Consider the following 27347-nt stretch of genomic DNA (forward strand, 5'->3'; position numbering starts at 1 on the left):
GTGTAGATATTCATCAGGGTTTCCAATGCCATCACAGGTTTGTTAAAGTATATGTTGAAAATATCCTAGATGTGTTATTGCAAGCTGAAATTGTGTAGCCAGTTAAATTAGTTTTATTGCCCCATCCATCCACTCATCCATTGGATTATTTATATTTTTTAGTGGAAACGCGTTTTTTATTTCTATTATCTAGTTGCTAACAAATATATTTTTGGTTAAGGTCAATAAATATCCAACAATGTTGATTTATAAAAGATGTTTAGTGGTGGTATTAGGTTTGTAATCCTAGTGTTGTAGCAGCACTACATGAAACACAAATTTGGCGCCTCTCATTTGGATAACAAAACATGGCATTACAGTGAGTCAGGAGTTTGATATCAACTGTGTCGTTTTGTGAGTACAGCTCCTTGTTGCTGACCAGCTTATGCACATTATGCAAGATTTATGCAAGATTTAACAAGTAAGATAAAATACTTGTTAATCTTAAGATTATTGTTCTGTTAGGATATATCGGTTTTATATCAACAGAAGATTATGAAAGATTAAAGTATGCTTAGGAGTTGCCATAAGCAGAGATCATACATAAACATAAAACCTGTACTCTTTTGTGATGCCTAATAATTATGTTTTTATTGCATGTTTTCTCTTAGGTGTTCTGGAGTAGTTTGTTTCTACATAGTGAAATGGTGTTAAAAACGGTGATCATGATTTTCCTATCTTTTTTTCTCTTAATGACAGTAAATTTGTAATTGCTTTTGACAACAGTTATTTACACTGCTGGATATTATACGGGACTCGATTCATACACATTATAAATTATTTTGATAACTGGCCTTTTTACCTGGTTAGGAATAAAGATGTGTTTCTTCCTCCGATTTGTATTTTTGCCATCTTCCAAAGGGTAAAGCTCAACAAGGTAAACACATTTGTTGAAATATACCTTTAATTTATTTTAACTTCTGGCTGCCATAAGAAAAAAATAGCCGTTTGATAAATTAAGAAAATGATAAAATGTGTGGAAGGGAATGGTTTTATAAAATTGTACTTACATGTGTGTTTCAATTAATTTTATGTCTAAAATACTCCTGTATTGCATGTTAATTTTATCCTAAACCTTGTAATATGACTGTTAACTGAAATTTGGCTGCATGTGTGCGTAGCTGTTTTAGCCATTCCTCTGGGGCTAGCTGCAGACCTTAATCGGTTCACCTGTTGCTAGGAGACATATAAGTCCAAAGCCTCTCTGGCTGAAGGCTGAGGTATCCTTGGGCATATTTAAAGAGCTTATTTGTGTGCTGCTGCACCCACACAAATATAAGGAGCCCCTCTGGTATTACCAATTTGGCTAGAGACGGGGACAGGCCAATGCGGCAGAAACAAGCTGACAGACGATGTTGTTGCACTCGCACATGCAGCACACAGCATGGCAGCAAATCTAAAGCACACAAATGTAATGGAAAGCTGTGAATTATGGAAAAATAACAGAGAGAAAACATGTATGTTGTCAGTATCATCATGCCTGATTAATCTAATTGAAGCTATGGTGTCAGGTGACAAGGATTTGAAATGTAAAACAGCGTTTCTGCAACTCGGCCTCATTTCCACTAGCTTAGATGCATGGAATGATTTTGATCCCACAATTTGAGTGACCCCATTAAAGCTTGTTTGTCATTCAGCCTCTCATTATCAGCATATCTGGTCTTAGTTCTTCAGATGTAAATTTTTTCTTCCTGGCAGGCTACACATTTTTCTGTACCTTAACAGATGTTTCTATCTACTTGCGTTAGCCTGACTTATTACAGGCTAATATCAACTTGTTATACTAGTGTTATTCAGTAAAGAGGAACCTATATAATAATAATAATAAAAAAAACATAAACATTTTAGATGAGTCTTATAATTGTAATAATAAACATTTTTAAATACTTCAGCAGGAATAGACTTTGCAATTTGGTGTGCCAGCACACCAAATTGATTTAGTAATTAATTGATTTAGTATGATTTTTGTCTTTTGTAGAGCAATCACTACATTTACCTTGGCATGAGTTGGTTTGTGATCACAATGGTGAAGTAACATTGGGTTAATTACTACAATTTCATAGTATCGTGGTATTTACATGCAAAATCTGTCTGGTTTTATTTGAAACATTATTCTTCTTTCTGCTTAAAATAGTAACAAATTGATCATTACAGATATAATATTATTGAGTACATATTTTTATTATACTAGTTTCAATACAGTACATAATCTGGTAATTTGCTTATTTTTCGGGGAGCCAATCTGGAGCTTTACACCATTGTGTTCTTTTAGTTTTATCACAATATCTACCTTTCAGGACCACTTAACAGTTTATTGCAACCAGAGAAAACAATTCACTCAAAACATTTAGGAATTTGTATGCATTTCCTTTGATCATGTCCACTGCGAAACCCTTTTTATGTTTCAAATCTCAAGGGGATATATTGTGTTTTGTTTATTGTTGAGTTTATAATTTTTGGGGCCCACAACTACATTCAACTTCATTATTTCGTCTGACTTTGCAAAAACTTTGAACACCCTTGAGTTAAATCATTCTACACTTTGCTTTAGCTGCTGTGGTAAATACTGTAATCTTGTGAAATCGTGTTGTTTTTACAAGGTCATCAAAGCATAAAAATTTCACACAAGCCCGTGCCTAGCCCATATTCATGCAGTTTACACTTTATGGACTGGCTGGGACTACTGTTGCCTTGCCCCGGGGTTGTATTTGATGTAAACATACGAGAGGCTAGCTACTTACTTTTTGTAATTTAGTACCCAGCGCACAAAAAAAAAAAAGTTATCGAGAAGTGGGGGAGGAGAAAGAGAAGTGTGCTTAAGAGTGAGTGAAAGTGAGGGAGGACAAAATGGGAATAAAAGGAATTGAGCCTGGAAGTAGAACAGGGCCATATACAGGCCTCATGCTGTATACAGTAAACGTGTCTGCTGCGTGTGTCGGTTTGTGCATGCGCATGAGCGTGCACATGTATTGACCTTGTTTAAACAAACAGTCAACCAGCCCCCTGGCTCTCACTGCCCTCCCTGGTGTGCTGGGCAACAGCAGGGCTGTGTGACTTTCTCTTTCTCTGTGTGTGTGTGTGTGTGTGTGTGTATGCCAATAGATCCCATGGTGCCTCAGTGCCACACCAGGGAAACCACTGCCAGATAAAATGGGACCTCGCGTGACCTTGACCGCTGTTTCTCCTGTTTTTATGTCAGTGGTGCGCACACACTAACCAGACAGCTACATACACCCCTTCCCTGTCTTCCAAACATTGCAGACTGTTCCATAAAACACAGTTTGTGTGTTTAAATCCACATTTTTAATTTTTACATCCACTTTCCTAAACAAGCGTCAGGATTTTAGTTTACACCAGCATGGGTCTATGTAGCTGCTCACGCAAACGCACACACACCGCTGCACACACGAGGAGTCTCGCCATGGCAACAGCGGAGCAACACAGGGAAACAACTTAGTAGAGTCAGGCGGTCGCTGTGAGAAAGTGTCATGTTACGGCAGAGGGCTGAGGCTGAGGAAGGTGAGAGGGTAGGACAGGAACAGAGAGGAGAGAGTGACACAAGGAAAAGTAGAAGGAAGAGTACCAATGACGAAAACAGACTGGTGGAACGACACATTGAAGAGAAACTGGGAAGAAGATAAACACAGATAATGAAAGACATAATCTGAAAATTGTTCAGTGAACAGGTGGTGTTTTACCCTTAATCTTCACCCAATGGCTGAATGCTGTTCTAAGTCAAAACAGTCCTGGAGAAATTAGAAGTAATTTTAATTTTCAATGTTTGTCTTTTTAATCAAAAGTCAAAATGCTGTTAACTCTGTGTATGAATATATGCAATGTTGGGACATGTTTTTCAACCTCAGCTTGCTCTCTTTATTACTGCCTCAGTGGAACAGATGAAGGCCAAAAATAAGTGGGGTCTTTATTTAGTAGAAGGTGAGTCTGTAACCGTATCCTGCAGTTTTATTTTAAGGAAAGGGTTTATCCTAAACTCGATCCACAATCAAATGCTGGAAGTCAGAAGTTGGTTACGTGCCTCAGCGAACCTGGACCTGGGGGTCTTGTGACTGCCATTAATGTCACTGTGGTTTAATATAACAACTGATTTCTATCAGGCCTGATTTACTCTCAGAGCTTTCAAATTGAGAGGAGGGAAGAAGTTTAAAAGTGCAGCAACCACCCTCCTGAGGTGTTTTACACTCATCCCTACATTTAGTATGTGGTTTAGGAATGTGGTATAACTCAAGAATGTGTGTTTTGTGCATTTATGTAGAAAAGCTTTCATTAACTTGATAATTCTGGAGCTCAATACATTCTTGTTTACATATCCTTCTTTGAAGTTTGCTTATACCTTTGATTATAAGAGTTATGGTAATATCTATTAGATTTAATTTGTTACATTTCACAGGCAGGTAAATGGCTGCTAAGTCAAGTTATTCACTTGGGCTGTGAGCCTACAGCTGGCTGTGTTACAACATTAACCAAAAGCAGTTGTGATTGCCTCTTTTTGTTTTTGTTTTTTTTGTTTCCTCCCAGTAATGGTGCACAGGAACAGGTGGGGGAGGGGTAAAGCTGTGCTAATGTAGGATCTATAGAGAGGGTCAATTTCTCCATTATATTTTGACATTAAACTATTGGGATGGTATCATGGAAAAAATGCTAAAGCAGTTTTGAAAAAAAAAAATTCTAAAAGTTTTTGTGGCTTTTATTTGCAGTTTTTAGACAGGAAATGGGCAAAGACAGAAGGGGGTAAAACATGCAGCGAAGGTTGACTAAGACTTTTGCATGTAACAAAAGTTGACAAAAACTGCACCAACAGGTAATTGCCTCTGTATATGGGGTACCCACTTTAAAGACACCCCAGAACTTTCTAAAGGATGAATATGCCATGAGACCTTGTCTGCTTCCATAAACTTTTTTTTGACACTTTGGGATAGCAAAATAAAGGTATTTCAGAAATTCTTAATAGTAATAATTTTTTATAATAAATTTCTAATAATCATTTAGACTATTTGATCCTTTGTTGTTGAATGCACTGTACTTTAAAGGGAAATATAGTTACCAGACAGTACAATGCTTCTTAAAACGCATCCTGAAAACTTTGCATTAAGGACAAAAATGATCATAATTGTTGCATCTCTAATTACAAGTTCTGACTTCATGGAAACTGATTCTATGTAATACCAAACACCAGCTCTTCTGCTTTGAAGCATTTGCCATAAAACATGTTTAATATGTAGAATCAAACTGAGCTAGCAAACAATACAAAGCAAAAACACTCTTCAGAACATGCAATGCAATAAACTCTTGTTTATATCCCTGTAACAGTTTTGTTTTTACATCTGTCTGTCCTCTTCTACAGATCCTAGCTTTCTTTTAATCTTGTCTGGAACAGATATGGCATTGTGAATAAACTTGTCTTCATTTAAAGCCATGCATATACACACCAACACACGACGCGTAGTGCAGACATGCATACATTCAAACACGAGTCAGGACTTCATGTTCTCACTCCAACAATATGCAGACGTGATTATAAAACAGGAATCAACAACTCAAAGGGCTGTTGATTCTTGCAACTTGTTATTTCTTTGAATCCAGATGTTTCATTTTGATGACCTGTGTGTTTCAAATCAGGTTGGTATGTTGATCTTAGGATTTATTACTTTGTCTGACATGGCACACCCTAAATTAAGGAGATCTGCTACTCTTAGTCATTCACGCCGATTGATCACTATGCTATTTTAAAACTCATTCACAGTATGTTATAAAAGAGTGGCAGCGTACCTGAACGTGCCAAAGTTTTGCTTCAACAGGTTTAGTTAAGATTCCATTGTAAAAATGATAGTTTATATGTTTCATGTAATAATTTGTGCAGTTTAGCATTTCTACTATGATTTATTCAACTCAGTTTATTTACGTACTTCTCAGTAATAAAAATATTTGTAGGTTAATCCTTTTTTAAGTATGCCCTGAACATATTTGTTTTTTATGGTAGAACATAGGCACCCCCATGTTTAAACATTTACTTTTTTTTTCTTTTAGCTTGTTTTAGAAACTGTTGAGAAAAATGCAGCAAATAAGGAACACAGGCTACTAAATGTTGAAATTATGTTTGTGGTTTGGAACGCCAAACGACTTATTTCTAGCTCACCACCTTTCTGTCCTTTCATGCATTGATCATTTTCCACCTAACACTGACACCAGGGTGTGTGACGCAAACTGGCCAGGATGTAGCGCCAGCAGCCAGCTGTGGTGGGATTGAAGCTTGGCAGTTAAAAGTGGTGAAATAGCAATGAAAGGCCTTCTTCTTCTCTGTTGGTGTCTATTAGCTACCCTGCATCTGAATGGGGGTGTGGTCACTTCAGAGCAGTCCGGTGTGAGCGTGAATGTGGGGGGATGCCATCCTGCTGTCACAGAGTCTTCCAAGTACAACATTACTACAGTGGTGGGATTGTGTGGCTTGTGTGTTTGTTCTGTCCTTTTGTAGAAGAAAGGTCCTGTTCTTCTTTCCATTTTCCTTTAGTTTTTTTTTTACCCAACATGCAACAACTTTACCCCATAAAAGATTTTCTTCTCTGGAAAGCGGCTAAAGTGGCAGCATTCGGGGACAACTTGAGAGAGGAAAACTGCTGCTTGGTGCTCATTTTCCAACCATGTTGGCTCAAGTGAACCATTGGAAATCTTGATGACATTCTCACTGGCATCTTTGGTACCATACAAAGAAAAAAAATAATCTTTAAGTCAGACCTCACAGAATGAATTGAGGACTTTTTTCTCTATTAGACGACTTGATGAAGTACAACTTATTTTATATGTTAGAGATTCCCTTTCTCGTGAAAAGATTCAGACATCCATTCATTTTTAAGGAGTCTTCTGCTCATCTGAGACTGGGTTGTGAGGGTAACAGACATCCCAAGGTGTTCCCTAGTCAGATGGGACACACAGTCACTCCAGTGAGTTCTGCGCCTTTCCCAGGGTCTTCTCTGTGTGGAAATAGAAATTCCTTCGTGTTAGAAATGTTATAGCTCGACAGTATCATGCTGTCACGATGCTACTATTGCAAAATACCACATCAAGTATTAGTTTTTGATTCCCTAAAGCCATGTTTCTTGTTTCGTATCACAATACAACACAAGAACCTCAAGTAATACTTTTACCGCCTCTAGTAGGAATTATTGATTTTCATAACTGATAGGAGCAGATTAACTACAACGTAAAGCTAATAAACCAGAGCAGAGCAGAAAGTCAGGCATATTAATCTTTGCTTCAAACATATGATGTTGTTGTCCTCCTTCCATGAGATTGCCACAGCACAGTGGCCTCCATTCAATCCACAGCTGTGTGCACACAAACTTGGCAAAGTTTTTTTTTTTTTTTACTGCGAACTGGATCTTTAGCCAACCTGTTCTACCACCATAGCCACTGCCACCCACGCCTCAAACACAATGCTCAAAAGGAAAGGGAAGCAGAGTACAGACTGAGCAACTCGTGCTGCTTTTTGTTTAGTTGTGAAGTCGACACGGGAACATCATCCTCAAAGTATCCTGGTTTTCCGACTTTATGTGCAGGTCGGAAAACCAGTGTGATTTGCTTTCTATTGTTGAACTAAGTGACCAGACTGATTGCTATTAGCAATACAAAGTGATAACAACGTAACACTCTAAATTATATTAATTTACCACAGATGGACCATAAATATTTGTTTATGTGAAAATATTTTCAACAAAATACTAACTACCAAATTGTTCGTTGTGGCAACTACTCCTGTGTTTTAAATACACAACAGACATATTGTATTTTGAGTTTGGGGTTGATGACTAACCTCATTTCTTCCCTTGTGGAATTCAAACTTGAGGGTTCCTTGCTTTTTAGTTTTACAACTTAAAAAATTTACTTCAAATTGGGTTAAATAAATATCATGACATATTTCTGTTTAGAAGCTATGTTATTGTAGTTTTAAAACACATTGACAGTGTGGTGATGCCTTGGAAATACAGTATGTTACTTAGGAAGGTGGTTCTTTCTATAAAAGGTTTGAGAGCTTCTGTCCTAAAGTAGAGATATGTACAACATGTGTGTATTCTTTCACACCTTCCGTCACGTCAAGCCCAAGGACTCACGTCTGTATATTTTCTTTCTCTGCCTCTGTCTGTTGTCTTTTAGCTCACTGGCTACAATGACAAGCCTGTGAATCTGCAGATGTTCATAGGAACCGCAGACGACCGCTACTTGAGGCCACACGCCTTTTACCAGGTGCACCGGATCACCGGGAAGACTGTAGCAACGGCCAGCCAAGAAATCCTGCTTTCCAGCACCAAAGTTCTTGAAATCCCTCTGCTTCCTGAAAACAGCATGTCAGCCAGGTACATGTCGGAAGTAAAAGTTGAATTATAAGGCCACATGGGCTTACCTCCATGGAGGAAGGGCTAACCGAGGAAAAATAAACACCCTTTTTGTTATAAATATATGCATTGTCTTCCAAAATATATTTTATAGAGTTTCTTGCTTTACACTTATGTAAGGGTTGGTTACACATTAAATTTACAGGATTTCCTGTGGAGCAAAGAAATAATTTTTATTTATATAACTATGACCTTTTACAGCTAAATAATTATGTTTTTTGTAGGACCTGGTTCCATTTACAGTGTGATTCATAGCATTTTTCATGGCATAGGATTTTTTATTTATAACTGTAATAAATTACCCTCGCAGGCAGTTTTAGTTGCCAATCTCCTACTGGGTTTGCGGGCTATTTTATCACCCAAAGGCTTTTTTACAAGTACTAACTAAATATGCCTGAGATGCTTAACATCCTGATGGTGCTGTGCAGGGCCAACTGTTTTTCCCCTCCTCCTTTCCTTGCAGTATTGACTGTGCTGGCATACTGAAGCTGCGGAACTCGGACATCGAGCTGCGGAAGGGGGAGACGGATATAGGACGAAAGAACACACGGGTCCGCGTGGTTTTCAGAGTGCACATCCCTCAACCCAACGGGAAGGTGTTGTCCCTGCAAGCTGCCTCTATTCCTGTGGAGTGCTGTGAGTGTCCACTTTCTGTTATATTCAAACACACAACAATATTTATTTAGAAATTGTCTTGATTAGAATGTCTAATATGAGACATTTTAGCCGATGGAGACTTGAATGTCATGTTCATTCAATCCATATTTAATTAAGATTCTAAAGTTAAAACAAAGCAGATATTTACTGGCACCATAAAAATAAATAACCTCTTTTCCCCCACTCTGATTGTCAGACTAACGGTTTCTTGTTTTAGGTCAGCTAGGATTCCTCAAACCATTTATATTTGCTAAATGCCAGATTGAAGCATTGTTTTGCCTTCATCACATTCAGAAATGTACAGAACACTTAAAACAATAATGTTTGATCTTAGTTATACAGTTTAAAAAGCACTTTTTACTAAATAATGAGGTAATGTATGTAATCTCTAAAATATTCTATTTCTCACTGATCTGGCATTTAGCAAATAGAAATAACTGTAGTAGTCCTTTCTGCCCTAGACTAAAACAGAAAACATTGAGTCTTATTTGATATCAGACTGAGAAAAAGAACAGTTATTTTGTCATTTTTAACACAGTGTATGTAAACATCTGTTTTCACCGACATAGACATTATAATGTGAAATTTCATCAGCTATTGTTCAACTTTCTGGATCTCTCCCAGCCCAGCGTTCAGCTCAGGAGCTGCCGCAGGTTGAGAAGTCCAGCCTCACCAGCTGTCTGGTCAGTGGGGGTGAAGAGATGGTGATCACTGGTTCCAACTTCTTCCCAGAGTCCAAGGTTATCTTCCTGGAGAAAGGCCCTGGTAAGAAGAGCCTGTGCAATATCTTTGGATACAGTGTAGTTCCAAGATGGATGGTCATGCTGAATTTTATGTTAGGCAATATTAGGTGTGTACTGACCTTCATTAAATGCCTTTAATAAAATACACATTGGATAATGTTCGGCGTTTTAAGACTGAAAAGTATGAATGGAAGCGTTACCCCTGACTTGTTTTTAGCTCTTCATGTTTTGACAGTTCGTGACTTGCTTAACAGGTTATAAAATTGTGTCTTTGATGTCACATTTTAATTTAAATACTGCAGTGGTCTGTAATAATCAGTGTGCCTGGGGCTCTTCCGTGTGGAGTTCCCATGTTTTCCCTAAGCCTGCATGGGATTTTTTGTGGATGCTTGTGTTTCCTTAAGCAGTCAAGACATTTGAGGAAACAGAAAACAAGATGTACCAGATCAGATATTATTTATTACCTATTACAGTTAATTGACTGTTGATGTGTTTTTTATCTGGTGGTTGTTAGATTATCTAGAACAAAAATACAAAGGAGGGTTCATTAATTCCAATACCTTAAATGCCTTAAAAAGTGATTAAAATGTGGTCAGTATGTTTTTTTCCTTAGTTTATAGAGGAAATTTTGAAAGAAATATTTATAAATGTATTTCAACTCTCTATTTTAAATATTAGTGGATTTTATGCAGCACCTGTATGGATACTTTAGTCATTTGTTATCCTTAAAAGCTGATTTTATCTGTTAACAAATACCCTAAGCTGAAGATTAGCTTAAATTCCTTGTGGTATTTAAAGTTATTTTCTTTACCCAATCTTTTCTTTTTTTAAAAAGGACATGGAAGAGTTGGGTGGAAATTTTAAATGGATGACATTTGTTTAACCAGTCCCTACCTGCCCAAGGTACATTTGTGATACAGAGCAGCAGATTCAAGTTTGTACATGGCAACAAGCTGAGTGGTGTTGCCTTTGTGAGCGAGTGCGGTACTTTAAAATCGTCTATTTAAAAGATCTGCCCCGAGGAATGTGTTCAGGCCCTTTTCAGAAGGAGCAAGTGAAGCATGGCAGGCTACACTAGTGAGTGGAAACCTCTGAGAGGCGCTTCTTGGTTTGGCAGTAACTTGGGCCCCATATTGCATGAACTCATTGGACTGTGAAAGAGACAGAAAAAAGTGAAAGTGGATGGAAATGTGATGTTGATTAGCACTGTGCAAATGGTTGCGCTCATTACCTTCTCTGCAGAAAGACACTGATTACCTTTGATAAGAGAAGAAAAGAAAGAAAACTGACAGACTTTTTTCTCTACCAGGTTTCATAATGCACTGAAACCACATTAACAAAAAAAATCCAGTGATGATGGAGTGACATTAATTACTTCATTTTAAATGCAACACATAAACCCTCAAGTTAGATTCTCTTAAGGCAAATAGCCAGAGGGGTTTTTTTTGTCAACAATTGTACGTCTACAGTGAAAAACAACTGGACACAGTATAGGATTTTGTAATGCATTTCACAATATTACAAAGTTATTAAAACAATCACACAAATAAAACCCCACATAGTGACCATCCAGATCACAATAGGCCATAAGAACTCATAATAAATGGCAAAAATGATTGTTGACAACAAGGATCAATGAGTTTCTGTGTGATTTGTTGAATGCTTATGCTGGATTAGCAGGCTTTGACTGATTCTGAATCTGTTTCATCTACTCCGATTAACTTTTTCTCCTGATGAACAATGCAAATTGAGGGCAATAAAGCAAATATCACACAATAAAGAATATTTTGTTTGCAAGTTATTCAGTGATTTGCATATTTTTGAGCCAGAATGCGACTCTGGCTATCCAGCAGCAATGATGGATGCTAACATAAATGTCAAGTCTGAGGCAAACTGTGACAAGGACAATGACGCAAGTTCTGGATGCTATATTTACTAGGCAGATTCACTGCCAATTGTCTAAAGGTCATATAGCAATAGATCTTTATTGTATAGCTGAATGAATCTGAAGTAAAACATGTTTTAATCATTTACTAGTCATAGCAGGTTTTTCAGTCTTAACCCTTTGAGTATTTTTTGTTTTTTGGGGGGGATTAGAAAGATGATGATTTAGTTTTAGGTTTTTCAAAGAAGTAATCAGACAGTGAAAAAGAATAAAACACAAGGGAAAGGAAGCTATGTGGTATTAGTATGAGGATTTACTGCTTGAGGGCCCAAATATAAACTGACCCAACAGTCATCCTGCTTTCTGGGGTGGATGTACATTACTTAAAATGTTAATCTTGGAAAAAGATTACCATGTGAGTTACTTGACTTTGTAAAACTCTGAAATTGAAGTAGGTCCATAATTGGTATAGGTCTTTGACTTTTACAAGCACAGCCGTTTACGAAGAGTCTGACTGTAAAGGCTGACAGTGACTACCTTAAAGAGTGACTAATGCAGCAAGGGTGCTGGTGCTGCCTCATTATAAAAGCTCTGCAATTATATATTTTACAACGATGTTTTCTCTAAGATTTGTTTGGTTTTTCTAGCACAATGGGGAGTACATTCTTTTCCACAGTGAAATCATAAGAACTGGGTGGTTCGACGATCCAAGTCATTGTTTTACTGTGGTATGAGGCTCCTGTTGGTGCTTGTCTGACAGAACATGTGGGGCCCTTGCTGCTGCCTGTTGAATGTCAACAAGCTGTGGAGTAATAATGCATTGCTGTCAACTGTCAAGGTCATTGCTCACAGAAAGAGAAAAAAAAACTGTCAACAAGTTAAGATATAAATTCTCAAACGATATGATGTGTTTGAGGTTAGAACTACCTAAAGCGACAGGAGGTTACTGCATCCAGGTTTAATTTTCAGGTAACATCAGAGCATCAGCTTACATTTTGGAATTAGTGGTTCTTATAGCTAGCTTAACGGCTTAAATACAACAGGCTTGCAGTTGGGTGCGCATTGTTTAATCTACATTTAAACTAGGCGCCTCTGCAGAAATGTTGCAGATGCCTCACGGTGGTATTTGGGGAAATCCTTTTGGTTTTGTGGAACGGGCCATGCAGGTGCAGAATATACATGGTGCAACATGTGAGCACCATGAAAAAAGGGAGGCATCTGCAAGTTTATTTACTTCAGCTTAGAGGCCAATCCGTCCTGTAGCTTTCAAACTTTTTATTCCTCTCCAGGCTGCAGTGACGGATTTCTTCCAACCACACAGGAATCCTGTTAGTTTTTTCATCCCAGCTGCTTCTTTCAGTCGCCTCCAAGATGTTTCTCCAAATAATAATGTCCCTCAGAGGAAACCTTACGTTTTTAAAGCACTTTTTATAAATATTCCATTGCTGTCAACATAAAGTTAAACAGGCACAGCAAACAGTGGGATTTTTTGTTCTTTTTTTTTTTGCCATTCGATTCGTATTAGATGGCTGTTAAAATTTCTCACTTACACGATAAGACAGAAAAAAGTAGAGGTTGTTTCTGTAATGTCTGTAATCAAATCGGGATATTTTTTCCAAAGAAACTGTTTAAAGTTAATCCTAATAAAACTGTGATTTAATTGGCTGAAATGAGTTAACCACATATGATTGGTATGGTGAAAGATTTTTAACTTTTCTGGTTTTTTGTTGTCTTTATTTTAGATGGACGCCCACAATGGGAAGTTGAAGCAAAAATAATTCGTGAGAAAACCCAAGGTGTAAGTATTTTTTCTTTACTTCTGTGAATGTACATTGGGTTTCTTCAGTGTGATGGTTTTTTTTTCTGATTTTACTATTAATCTTTTAAGTTGTTCAATATGGAATGTAAAAAATAGGATCATATTCATATATATATATATATATATATATATATATATATATATATATATATACAGTAATTGTCTTTTTTATTCAAACATAATTTCTACATGTCTTTGTAGATCTGATTTGATTTTCCATTTTTACTATACAGATTTTTAAATGACTTGTATTATATGTAAGTGCCAGAGAAAATTGATGGCTTTTTTTTTTTTTTGCTGTAACTGAGAATCTGCATCTTAATGTATGGGTCAGTACTTTAGTGGGACAGCACCGTGTATGTATGTTGAAATGTAAACCATGTTTCATGACCAGAAAAGTAAGTCATCAAAGTGTTGTGTTTTTTGTGCGTCTCTTTTAGTCATGCATTGTCGTGGAAGTCCCTCCATACCACAGTAAGACTGTGACTTCAGCTGTGCAGGTGCAGTTTTATGTCTGCAATGGAAAACGGAAAAGGAGCCAATCGCAACGCTTCACCTACCTTTCAGGTTGGTTTGGAGGAAGCAGGCATGATTGAAATGAATTTGAAACTCCTGAAGAATCTCGAAAGATTCTGAAAATGATGAGCAAGCTGTTTGTAGGTGTTTGCGTTCTGCATCCGGCTGTACAGAAACTTCCAGGTTAATTTCAAAATGCGTGACTCAGAGCGGTGATAACATCGTTGCCATGTTGCGCACTTCTCCACATGGGTTTGTGAGCCTCCTTTCTGCTTTCTATCTTCAACTAAAATACAAGTATAACTCAACAAATAAAAGTATAATTAAAAAAGTTAATTTATCTGATCATTTAATGTTAAAAATGCACACAAAGTGATTTATGTTGTGCATCTATTTCTGTAGATTTTGATGATTATGACTTACAGTTGATATAAACCCAAAATACCAAAAAGAAAAAGTAAAAAAATAAAATAAAATGGAGATATGGGGGCCTTCTTCCAAAGTAGATGGGGTTCCTTTTGCATAAATGACTGCATCAGTGTAGTGGGGCCTAGAGGGGATTAGCTTGTGGCAAGGCTGAGTTCAAGAATGGGAGCCATTACTTAGTCTTGACAATAACCCAAATGTGCTGTGAGTTTCCTGGTCAAATAATCCCAGAATCTCCACGGTCATTGAGCCAGATATTGGTACTTTATCCACTGGATGTTCCAAGTTCTGCTGGTTAAGGAAATCCACATCGTTATAAACATTGTCAGCAGAAGGAAGCATGAACTGCACTAAAATGTCCCAGTTGACGGCTGTGGTGAATTTACCCTACTTGTGTTTGATCATCTGTTGGACAACTCTCAAGTCAGCAGTTTTCATGCCATAATGTATCGTCTCATTTCTGTGCTTTAAAAATGCTTTTTTTTCTACTTTTTTATGAAGTCATATTCCAAGTCTCAAAAAAGTAGGTTTAGATCATATTAATCAAAATTAACAAACATAAACATGACATGTCATCCCGTGTGTAGCGAATCTATGTAATGTCAATGTTTTGCTTTTAGAATTCGATGAACTAAATTCCCTTTTTGAAGATTTTCTAATTTATTAAGAAGCACAACAACTTCTTAATAAGCGTTAAGAACTTCTTAATAAACAATAGGTTTAACACCTATTGTTGGTAGGTGTTAAACAATAACATATTTTCTGACACTCACGGTGGCATCTTGTTTTTGTTTCACATGCACCGCTGCATTTTGTTTTTGTTATCCAGGAAAACTCCACTACACACTGAAAGTCTGTTTGTGATCACTTTGCAAAGTAGGCTCAGCTTTGGGTACTTTGATGTGTGACTGAGCATCACTGATAATTTCATTGAAGTCAAACGAGCTCGTTCTTTTCTTTAATATTGTTATTGTTGTTTTTTTTTTTTCTGTTAAAACCAGTCAAACTGAAAACGCTGTTGGCGTATTATATTGACATGTGAGCATTTTGTGCAACACATCCAAACCCTGACTTTTACCGCAACAGTGTGTATATTGTGTGCGTTTGTGTTTCTGTGTATGTGTACAAGGGGCCTTGCCCATCCACCCACCCAGCCTTTCTTTTTGCAAGCACGCCCACTCGTCACAGGCAGTTCCTGTTTTCCCCGCTGACAGATCAGTGCAGCCAATCAGAGCATTGTAGATTAACGCTGCTCTGTCAGTCAAGCCGGGTCGCTTACACCGCCGGTGTCACCACGGACACCGCCTGCTTTATTGTGGCAGGAGAAAAAGAGAAAAAGAAAGTCAGCCAATCAGTGGTGTTTCATGTTTCATCATGGGTTCCACTACCAAGAGCCTGTCGCAAATAATATCTATTTTTTAAGAAAATCAACCAAGAAAAAAAATCTAATATTTTTGCTAAAAACCTTTGATTTCAATTGTTACTTTGAGTTAAGCTATGAATAGCTATACTTAAATTCGAAGTATCACTCTTTTTCCATTCTAATATCCCCAAGCCCTGTTTTCAGATTAAATAAATTGTGTTTAGCCTGACTTGCGCCTCTTGTTTCTCTCGGTTCCTAAGGTCTACCAGGGTAAGAAGAGGGCACAGTCACTGCACTCATTTGTTCGTTTCAGTGTGATCTTGGCTGGGGGGCATTCAGTTCCTCATCCCACACATTTCACATGATGGCAACTAGACTGACTACATATGCTCTCTTCTGATTCAGAGCTGGATAAAAATAAAACTTGTGGTCACAAGGCACCAGATTGGGAAATAGGTTACCGATTGGCATAGCAGTGCTCTAAGCTGTCACAGTAAAGAGGAATGGCCCCATTTACAATGAAAATGTCAGTCTGTTTTTTCGCAGGCTGTTTTAATCTGGAATGAGACCTATTTTGCTGTCACATATTTCAGAGACTCTCCTCACTGCATCGAGGTCTTTTTTTAGGTTTTACTGCAGAGCTTTTCTATAATAAAATTGAAGTAAGGCAATCAGTGGAGGACCAAAGTCTCCCTTTTATGTTGACTAAAATCAAAGAACTTGAAAGATGCGTAGATTATATTTTTTTTATTGTTTTTATTACAACATTGAAAGTATTTCACTTGTGGGTGTCTGTAATGCTCTTGAAGTCTTACACATGCAAATAACTCATTTGTACATTTGTTTGCTCCTCTGTTGGTGTTGTTCTATAATAAATATAAATTTTCCATGTTTTTACATAAATTACACATTTACTGTATGTGCTCAGATTTTTTGGTCAGTTTTTCTGTTTCTTATTCCCTGACTGAAAATTAGTAATATTGTGCACAGGACTGTGAAATGATATTGAAGACTTCAGAGTCTACTTTGAACACTCCACACAGCCATGCACGCATTGAAGTTGTGCATCCTGCTCTGTTTTGACGCCACAGCCTCTCACATTGTCCTCCGGCTCGCCCACGTTCAGAAGAAACCGTCTTTGTTTAAACATAAACTAGGAATGGATAGAGTGAAAGCATACAATCCAATAAAAAGACTCTGCATGATATGAGTGATGTAAATGCAACTTTTCTTTTTCTTTCCTCTTCTCCCTTTTAGTGATGGTGAAACAGGAGCACAGAGACGAGCTGGACCTCACTGCCGTTCCTCCCATTTCCATGCCCTTGGCACATGCTCCCAGTCTGGTGCACCCTCAGCTGCCTTCTCCTGATCAGGGCCACCCATCGGACAACCTTCTGTCCAGCTCTCTTCACAGCCTGGCCACGGGCTCCGGACCTGGCCTGCTACCTCTGCCGGGCCCCTGTCCCTCCCTGAGCTCCCCGCCTTTCCAGCACCTGCCTCACCTCCAGGGTCACAGTTTGCACCACCCCCCTGCAGACTGCCACATGACGTTCCACCAGGGCTCTGTTCCCGCTCCTCCCCGGCCCACCTACCAGCCTTTGCAGCACAGTCCGAGTCACAGCCTGTCCTTCAACGGCCAGCCCAGCCTTCCTTCTCAGAGCTATGAGAGGATGTCCTTTCAGCAGAGCCCCACTGCAACGTCACACCCAATAGGCCTGGGAATAGTTTACTCATCCAGTTGCTCCTCACCGTCTGCCCTTTCATCCTCACCCACCAATCCCATTGTTGGATCCCCTCAGAACCATCAGCCTATGCTGTCCCCCTCGTCCCCGCACCTCCACACACTCGGAGGCTTCCACTGCTCTCCGAATCCTAGCCAGGTTCCGTCTCAGGGAGGCCACCCCCTAAGTGGGCAGCACTCCTCGCAGCTGCAGAGAGGTCTGGGATACCACCCAGTAAGCCAAAGGTCAGCTTCTTGTCCCACACCATCCACTGCCCCCCCACAACGGATGATCCCCTCTCCTCATTCTGGACCTTCTTCTCCTCAAGTCCACCCTCTGCCCTACCAGTCTCCCACTTCATCCTCCCCCACCTCAGCTGGGAGTCCTCTGGGGCCCCTGCAGCAGCATTCAGGACAGCCGTCTCCACAGGCCATGAGTCCAGTGATGACCAGCCTGTCCCCTGCAGCTGTGGGGCCACTGGTTCATCCGCTAAGTCCTCAGGGGCCATTTCCCTCTGAAGGGGAGAGGCTTAATATTAAGCAAGAACCGGAGGAGAGGGAGCCCACCTTCCGGTCCATCGGCCTACAGGATATCACTCTGGATGACGGTAAGAGAAATGGTTTCTGAAAACGAGAAGTTTTTATTCTGCCAAAATTGAACACCTTCACACACTGAGTCATTATTAAAATTTCAAATATAAAGGCCACTTTACATTATATCCACCACATTCACACACAAACTCTTGGGGCTTTGATTCAAATTTTAAGACAGTCAATCTTTGAGAACATGCATCTCGAGGTTTTATTGATTGTTCTTGCACCTTTTCTAGATTAGCCCTAATTGTCCAGGGTCTTACCAACTGTACTGTCATGAACTCTAACCCTTTTAGTCCTAGTTCATGATGAGGCCTGTGGGAGCTAAATGGAGCTCTTGTGTGTTTTACACAGATCTCAGGGTAATCTTTCTTCCTGAAGATCAGTTACAGAACTGAAATTTACCTCTTATACATAATCTCTATGGCTGTAGGCAGATGGAGTCAAGATTATTTTATAATCCTCTTCATCACTGCAAATATCTTCCCCCCCTTAGCATCTAGCAGATGTTTCAGTAATGCTTATCCCAGCTGTTAATCTGTATTTGTATTCTTTGGATTACATTGTGAAACATATTACAACTCTTTAACACATTCGGTTTTAGTCACCAAATTTTGGGGCAGGTTAAGAAACAAATTATTTTTCTGTTCAAACAACCAAAATATTTTGCATCAAAATGTGATATAGCTGCTTTCTGTCAAAAAGAGCAAGAGTTAGAGGTCGCTGTTGCACAAAAAAACCTTCCATAGCTGACTTAAGGATCAACCGTTGGTCCAGCTTTTCACTTTGTCGTCTTTCTGTCTCTTTTTCTAACTAATTATGTTTGCTCTGTATAAACCTTTGGTTTGGCATTAGATATTTTAAGCTCTGCTATCTGTGACGAACCATAATGTCTGTCTGAAGCAAGGGACCGCCAAGGGATTAAATTTACCGTTCAATATGCGATAGGTCGGATAAACATGGGTCTGGTGTAAAACAATACAGAGGGCCAGTTGTTTTGATTTCAGGGGACTGAAACCTTGATGTCTGATAGCAGTGATAACATTTGGACTGACGTTGCAGAGCATAGTTGTGTTTCAAGCTTCATTACTGAGGGGCTTGTCACCTGGTATTGGGTGTCATAGACACAAAGAGGAGTGATAGCTGTAGTATTACATTAAATGGCTAATTGACATATACCAGGATTTTGTATCTCTGGCAGCAATTTGATAATTAGTTACACTTTAAAACTTTGTTGGCTTCTCGGTTCCAGTGAATGGAAGTGCATTGCATTATTTCTTGCTACTTGCAAATATTGCAGTTTTTGCGTGATCATGTTTTTATGTGTATGTATGACTCCCATTTAGAACCCTAATTAGAATACAGCTTGGTGTTTCAAACTAGAAAAGTTGATTCAAAATGCTTTTAAATATCAGCTCATGGTGTATTTTAATAAGAGTCTAGAAGATTAAACATTAATTAGTACCCTGGTGAGGCTTTGCAGTAAGAGGGTGTTATTGTGTGTTAGCAGGGGTGAACCTAATGAACATAAATCTGCCAACAACAGGTCACATGTGAAGTACCAATGTCCAGTGGAGTGTATCTGCAGTCCCTTCATTTTTTCCTCAGTTTGCCATGTTACCACCACAGACAATCAAAATTTGTTGCAATTTCAAATGAGACAATAGAAAGTGGTGCATAAAAGAAAAAGAATTGGAAAGTGATACTGCTTGTTTTCTCTTTTTTTTTTACATTTCTTACAAATAAAAATCTGAAAAGCTGGGCATGCATACAAAATTCTCTATTTAGTGTCACACAAGCCTTATGATGCGGCTGTGTGCACTCGCCCTCTTCTCCAGATAAAGTTTGCAACACAGTTCAGCTGGGAATGTATGATCTCCCTTTGAGTCTGGAGCTAAAAATAGTTTTCTGTGCCAGTCCAGTTTCATAGTCCAGATTTTTAACGTAGCAACAGGAAGCTTTGCACGGCTCTGGGTTTTCGGAGGTCGTGGCAATCTCTCTTAATTAGATCACATTCACTCCAGTTTGGCAGAGAAAACAGTTCAACACGAACCTGATTGCAAACGTGGAGGAAATGTAAAGACATACTATAGTGACTAAAACCTTGCATAGAATTATAGACATAGATCCATGCATGCATTTAATCAATTTTAGAATAAAAGAAAAACAGAATGCCAAAGGTACTAGCACTCTGAATCTACTATCGGATCACTAAAAAGTTTGGATGAGGGTTCAGGATCCTTGTCACGTGAAGTTCGTGAAGGCGACTCATTAATGGTTCAGTTTCTGTCCAAGCGTATGTCAGATTTTTAGATGGGATGCTCCTTCAGCCCCAAGTGCTTTGGAAAATTTCCCCTTGAACATTTTTTTTTAAATCAAACTCAAAACACAATTGCAGGCTCATGCCTGTGGTATGAGACTGAGCTCTACAGTTAGAGTAGAAAGTGCTCTGGTTAGCAAGCAGATGGCCCTTGTGACGCACACCAAAGCATGCTTGAGATGTGTGTGTTAGTGTGTGTATAAGAGGGGTAAAAAAAAAGGGTGTGTGTGTGTCTGTTGATTTGATGTTTTCGAGGTGTGTGCGTGTGTTTGCGTGTGTCCGTGTGTGTTCCCAGGGCAGAGCACACAGGAGGCGAGAAGACAGACTGATAGACAGATGGATAGACAAGTTCAAAATCCAGCTCTGCTGCAGGGTCACTCTGCTGAGACAATCAGTCTGAAATGCACTTGGTGGTTAAAAGAAACATAAAACATATTTTTACTGTATGTCGGTTACGAATTAGAGAGATCAGTCTGAATTAAATAAAAATAAACAAGGTCGTGTGTATTCTTTACTAAACTTCAGGTGGAGAACTTTGTTTTATGTTCGACTCATAAACTTATTGCGCTGCGTCACGGTTCCTAACAACTGCTGTCACTTTCTGTTTTCATCTTTCTTTCTCGAGAAACTTGCACATGACTACACCGTTTAATCTGATTGGAAATATAAATGAAGCAACACTGTGAAACATCAGAAATGTTGCTCGGCATACAGGCCAGTTTGTTGGTATGCTTATTTATTTTTTTCCTCCAAAGTAATACTTTCAGCTCAGTGTATTATTCTGCTGTTTTATTCTGGTGGGTCAGGCTTTTGGACTTTTTTTTTTTAATGATCCATTATTATAAATGGACCATTTATAAATATTTAAACAAAATATTTTGTGGTAATTTACTCTATTGCTGTTTTGCCATCTACAATAAAAGGAAAGGCCATTAACTTGATGAAAACAAATAAATGGGGGATAAATCACTGGTTGTTCTGTTAATCTGCTCAAGTGTATATATACGTATATGTGTGTGCGTTTGTGTGTATGCGTGTGTGAGAGAGAAACCAGTGAGAGGCTTTGTGGAGCCATTTATCAACTAGACCAGTAATAACATCAAACTCCTCATTTGATGACAGAAGAAAAAAAAACTGTGGAAGGAAAATATGTTTCCACTAAGATTTGCCGCTGCTCTTTAAAAAAACAATGGCAAAATTTTTTTGTCTTTTTTCCCCTTTTTAACAAGTGGAAAATGATTTTTTGTCTCAGGTTTCCACACAGTTGAAAGTATATGTATTGCAGAGGTTTTGGCAGAATCCAAAAGGTTTGTGCAAAGAAGTTGCCAGCAGTTTTTTTGTTTTTTTTTTTGTTTTGCTTTTGTTTTTGTTATTTTTTTAGGTAGGAGAAGCCCCGAACTCCCTCTGATTGGGTCAATGTAATGCTTTAACATATGTTTTGCACATTTTTCATAAAAGAAATGAACTGAACAGTGTAATGAGAAGTAGACATGTTTTTTTCCCCTGTCTTATTTTAATGTTTTTGAATGTATAAATCAGTACAGTTTTAGTGATGTTTAAGTGCAGACTTGGCTCAGGGGACTGAAATGGATTTTGCTGTTGACATGTTTTTGTGTGTAAAAGTGAGTTACAACATTATTTTGCTCATTCGTAGAATCTTGTGGTTGTTTTTTTTGCCTCCAGTTTGGTTTTAACAAACCACTTCTGTTAAAAAAAAAAAACTCACTGAAAGGAAAATTCAAGCGGCTATCGTTTTCTTCCTGGAAGATGAAACACTGGTTTTGGTTCATAAGCGGTGTTACCTGTTGACCTTTCCAAAATATTTTACCTTATAATCCCATATGCATTTCTTAGTTTTTTGCCGTTCAGGCTCCAGACTTCCTTCTTAAAGTTGGCACCTTAAGTGATCTTTCAGGGTTTAACAACTTTTGCGTCCCAGATCAAAGGCTGGGATTCTTGTGAATCGCTTACCGTCACTTTAAATGGGAACTCCACGAATGATTCAGAGATGAGTGACTTTGAGAAACCGACTCTGTGATGAGCTTTTCTGCTGTGCTCTGCATCCTCACCCACTCACTTTCTTAGACCAACACTGGAATTAAAGTAAAAAAATAAATAAAAAAACGAGGGGAACACAAAGAACATAACAAGACGTCACAGAATTAAGTTCAATTTATTGGCCAGATATTTCTAGTGTGTGATTGCTTCTGAGGAAATGTCTGCATGTATTTACAGGAAGCTGCAACTGGAAAATGTTTGCTTTGATATTCCCTCTTGCAGGGCAAACCCAGCCTTGCTTCATCTCTTTTCCCTGTGCACAAAGGTTTTCCATTGTGGCATGTTGTCTTCATTTGGTGGAGTCAAGAATCAGTCAGTCTTCATGTTATTTGCTTAAGCTGCTCTGCCAGAGTAATGTTATTATGCCTGGTTGAGGGAACTTTTTTCAGTGTGTCATAGAGGTTTATGGTAATTGCCCATTTTCCATTTCAACAGTAGACGTGTTTATTTTACTGGATGTCCGAATGTCTTTTTCACTTCTGTTTTGCATTAGGGAGGTCTGTCCTATGAGCCCCTTTGAGATGCTCTTTAGAAATGAAGGGGTGAAATTACTCATTTGCCGTGGTCTCCTTCTAGATGTGAAACTTTGGTTTGGGGAAATTAAAGGAACCCATTAAACCTCTCCTTTCACTCTGGGGAGATTTCTGGACGTATTGGTTTCTAGATTTAAAGATCTAAACTGACATTTTGCGAATGCAACGAGTTTTCCAGACTTGTTCTGGGATATGTCTTTATTGTTCATAATTTTCTTTCATGCTGTTTAACACTGCAGTTTGTTTTTCCCTTCCTCTCTGTGAAGGCAAAAAGGTCATTCCTGCTGCCAGTGAAAAATGCTATGTGCATGTCAAGCCTTGCAAAAAGATTTTCCTATTTTATTATTTTGGAACCACAAGCTCATAGATATCATATTGACATTTATTGTCAAAGTATAACGCAACCAAGTGTATACTTGTGAAGTAGATGCTAAATGTATTTTATTTTTAATCTTAAAAGTGTGGCATGCTTAATAGACATCCAGCCCCCATAAGTCAATACTTACAGTTGTCTCTGCCAAATTTGAAACTCTGGAGACTTCTTTTTAAAATCAGTAAATCTCTGATTTGTGTCTCTGCCATTCCAAGACATGAATAAACTTTGGTCTTAAACTGAAAAGCACCACCACAGCATGCTGCCGCCACCACCATGTTTCACAGGGCGGTTAGTGTGTTTGTGTTGGATATTTACAACATGTAGCATTTTGCCAAAAAAAATGATTTGTGGTCTCATCTAGCTGCTTTCTTTATTTGATGTGTTCTCTACATGGGATTTCCTTAAGTAGCACAATTAACAGGATACTTTTTACTTCTTCAAAAGTTGAGGGGTTTTATTTAAAGATTTTTTTCATCACTAGAGGCCTTTATTGACAGTGACTAGACAGGAAATGGGTGGCGAGAGAAGGGCTTGGGGAGGAACGTGCAAGATGTCAGGATGGGAATCGAACCCAGAACCTCTGTTTTTAGGACAATAGCCTCTGCATTTGGGGCGTTCGCTCCATTTCTACAGCATGCAGTGCCCCAACGTCTGCACAAGTTTGTCCCTGGCCTGTCTGGTGGTTTTCTTTGTCTTCATTATGCTGTTTGTTCTCTGATGTTCTCTAGTTACAGCATAACTTTAATGGCACAGTTATTATTCAAGGATGAAAGTGTTTTAAAAGCTCATGTTTTCCTTCCACTTCACTATTATGCACTGCTTTGTCTTCCGGATGTATGTGAAAACGTTCAAAGGGTAATGCCGTTTATATATATATATATATATATATATATATTCCTTTTTTCCCAATCAAGCATTTTCAATCTTGTGACACAAATGATAAACAGTTTTGTTTTTTTGTTTTTCTTTTAATCCAGAAAAGATTAGATATTTAGAAGTCTTTGGTTCACACTGAAAGGAGCAATCTGATGACATCCTACTAGCATATGTAGTAGTAGTAGTAATAGTAGTCATCGGCCGAATGCAGATGTATATATTTTGTGTAGGGAGCCCCCCTGCCAGTCATCTGCAGAGGATCTCCCTCCGGCTGAGACATTCAGAGCCACAGTTACTACGACAGGCAGCGCTGAATCACTGGTTTTCTGTTGCACTGTCATGAACAATACCAGTAAACCCGAGAAAACGCTATCAGCATATGAAACCAGTGTAAAGCTGAACTCTACTCAAAGCTCTCTTTCACTTCTGGATTCCTGATGTGTGGAGCTCCACCTTATATTGAAGTGCAGAATATCTCAGTCACATTAACAAAGATATTCTTTATTGAGTAAGAAGTTATTTTCAGAGGGGACGTTCTTAAAAAAATGAACATGTTTTAAGTACAGCAGTTTATTGTGAGGCGAAGAGTTTTGGGTTTGGGTTTCACCCACAGGGAAAACTACGAACGTGTAAGAGATAAACATCCAGGCCCTTTTGGCCGCTTCGAGATGAAGATTTGCCTCCTTTCTAACGGCCCCAAATCAGATCATCCAAATTTGCATTTAGCGCAGCTTGAAATCTCGGGAGTGGAAGGTACTCGAAAAGGTTTCTGACAAATCATCTGCAGAACCTTCTCCCTGCACCTCGTTTTATGAGAAAAGCGAATGAATCAAATCGAGAGGAATCACTCTGAAGCTGCTGTCGATCGAGTCACGGGCTTTCGGTTTATTTAATGCTAATTGGCCTGAGTTGGCCTTCTCTGAGTGACTTTGTCAAGCCACGGGTTAATGTTTGCCTCTGCAGCAATCTGATCAGTACTTTTACAGCGGAAAGTGATATGTTTTTGCAGACGCCCACTTAATGTCGGTCTGTCACACTCTGCTTCATGTCGCTCATATTCCTGTGGTATTTCAGCAGATTGACTTCTATGACCTCTTGTTGCACAGTTTACCATGTTGCGCTTGAACAATGCAGAATACCTCTAAGGAGCCTCCAGGAACCAGAATTCTGATGGGTGCTGCGTCGTACGGCACGTAAAAGCATCACATTGTTCAAATTTTCTGTTTTCACTCATCTCAGTTTGGGTAAATTGCGATAAATGAGGCAGAATCCACCAGCTGCTGGTGTATAAAGGGCTGCAACTAAAGAGGAGCCTAGATAAGAGAAGTGCAGCTCTTAATTTTTACAGATACAGCTGCTGTGTCGCTCGGCTGCACTTCTAACAGCTGTAAGATTTAGTTTATTTTGAGCCCAGCTGCACCAGTCGCCTTTGAAAAGGTCACGGCCTTTAAAGGAGATGTGCGCTCCTCCATCACAGTTTTATTCTAACCCAGAGAATAGTGTGACAAATTGGCAAAGTGGTGCAGATTACATCCCCATGTTAGGTTGTGTATGTAGAGGTAAACGTTTGCTTCGATAGTTGCACGGTTGTCTCAAAAGTGCGTGGTGGTTCTGCGAGTGTGACAGTGTGTGTGTGAACATGGTTGACATGGGAAAGGAAGAGCCTCCCACGCTAACAGGATGATGTGAGTGATGGTGGCCAGACACAAAAGCAAAAGCACCAAGAAACATAAATAATGCACACTGAAGCGCTAAATAAGAAGAGTTGGATGCCTGAGCAAAGGCTTTAAAACTAATTTGAAAACTGTTAGTGATTTTCCGTTTAAGCACACAATGAAATGGTTTGACTCTGAATATGAAAATTATTGCTCTTTTAAAAGTCAATAAAGCCGTTCCACGTAGCTACTCGGTTTCTCATTTCGCCAGCGTTTTTGCTTTGTAGTGTAAATTTAAATATGATTTTTCTTTTTTTTTTTTCTTCTGGTTTCTCATCACTGAGTCACTCCCTGGTACTTTTTTTTCAGTTAAGTTACAGCAAGAGATTTGTTTATAATAACCAGAGGAATGCCTTATTTTTACGTCACAGCAGAGAGATTTACAGCTGCATGTTACCTGCCATGTCTAAACAAGCCTGCCTGCAAATCTCTCTGTGCCAAACTGGGCCAGAGGTCTCTACTGCACCCTCTCCCAACCAGTTCGCCCTGTCTGATTTCTGCGCTGCGTGACTGACCTTTTATCGTCACGCTTAAGACTCTTGGGGAAACCACATGAAGAAGTCGCAGCATGAAAACCGAACACTTTACATGCTGTCACAGTGGAAGCGAGAAGATGTTTGCCATAAGTTTCAGCCAAATGGGATTCTTCTGTCTCTCAGTCCTCTTATCTTCTTTCCCACGTCAAAGTATTTGATGTTGATTTACTTCAAAGCTCTAGTTTTTTTTTTTTTTTTTTTTTTTTTTAGCTCCCTGCTCTGTTTCTTGTGGTTCTGCTCTAAGCACCAAATGGAGGAAGCAGATGGAAAACAATCACACATGCTGGCTAGTAAGCAGACAGCAGCACAGAGAAGGCCTTATCCGTTTTTTTTATTATTTCTTTTTATTTAAAACCACTCACTAACCGAGTCTGGAGTAATTAACCTCGCTGTGCCTGAGTGCCTCTCTCACATTAACGACGTGTTTTTTACCAATGAGTAGGTTTCACACAGCTTCTCAGCTATGCTTGAAAACCCTATGAAAGGGTCTTGAGGAAATCCACCCAACCACTGTTAATGAAGTCGTGAACAAGCCTGCTGCTCCTGCTGTTCTTTTAAAGGAGTCGCTGGAATAGCTTATCTAACAGGACTCTTGGACTCAATCAGTTATATGAGCTGGCTGGCACAGCCTGTGAATGGAATAGTTTGTGATTGTATCTCACATCATGGCAAATGACTTTGCGACCTCTGTTGTAGTTACCCCCCCCACCCCCCCCCACCTCTCATCCCAATCCCTTTGTTGATGTATGGTCTTAGTGAGGTCGGG

At 38.9% G+C, this 27347-nt stretch overlaps 1 protein-coding gene across 2 annotated transcripts in view; it reads left to right on the forward strand.

Moving 5' to 3' along the window:
* nfatc3a (nuclear factor of activated T cells 3a) overlaps positions 1–27347 on the forward strand; it is a 74304-nt gene that overhangs the window by 42424 nt on the left and 4533 nt on the right. For both annotated transcript variants that reach the window (XM_015029398.1, XM_015029399.1), the window contains exons 4-9: positions 8206–8405; positions 8908–9080; positions 9726–9866; positions 13472–13527; positions 13989–14115; positions 17111–18181. In XM_015029398.1, coding sequence (XP_014884884.1) covers positions 8206–8405; positions 8908–9080; positions 9726–9866; positions 13472–13527; positions 13989–14115; positions 17111–18181 — 1768 coding nt within the window. The remainder of the gene's footprint in view (positions 1–8205; positions 8406–8907; positions 9081–9725; positions 9867–13471; positions 13528–13988; positions 14116–17110; positions 18182–27347) is intronic.

The sequence above is a fragment of the Poecilia latipinna genome, unplaced genomic scaffold (assembly GCF_001443285.1).
Source record: "Poecilia latipinna isolate Pla-1442-1.1 unplaced genomic scaffold, P_latipinna-1.0 Scaffold152, whole genome shotgun sequence".
NCBI classification, from domain to species: Eukaryota; Metazoa; Chordata; class Actinopteri; order Cyprinodontiformes; family Poeciliidae; genus Poecilia; species Poecilia latipinna.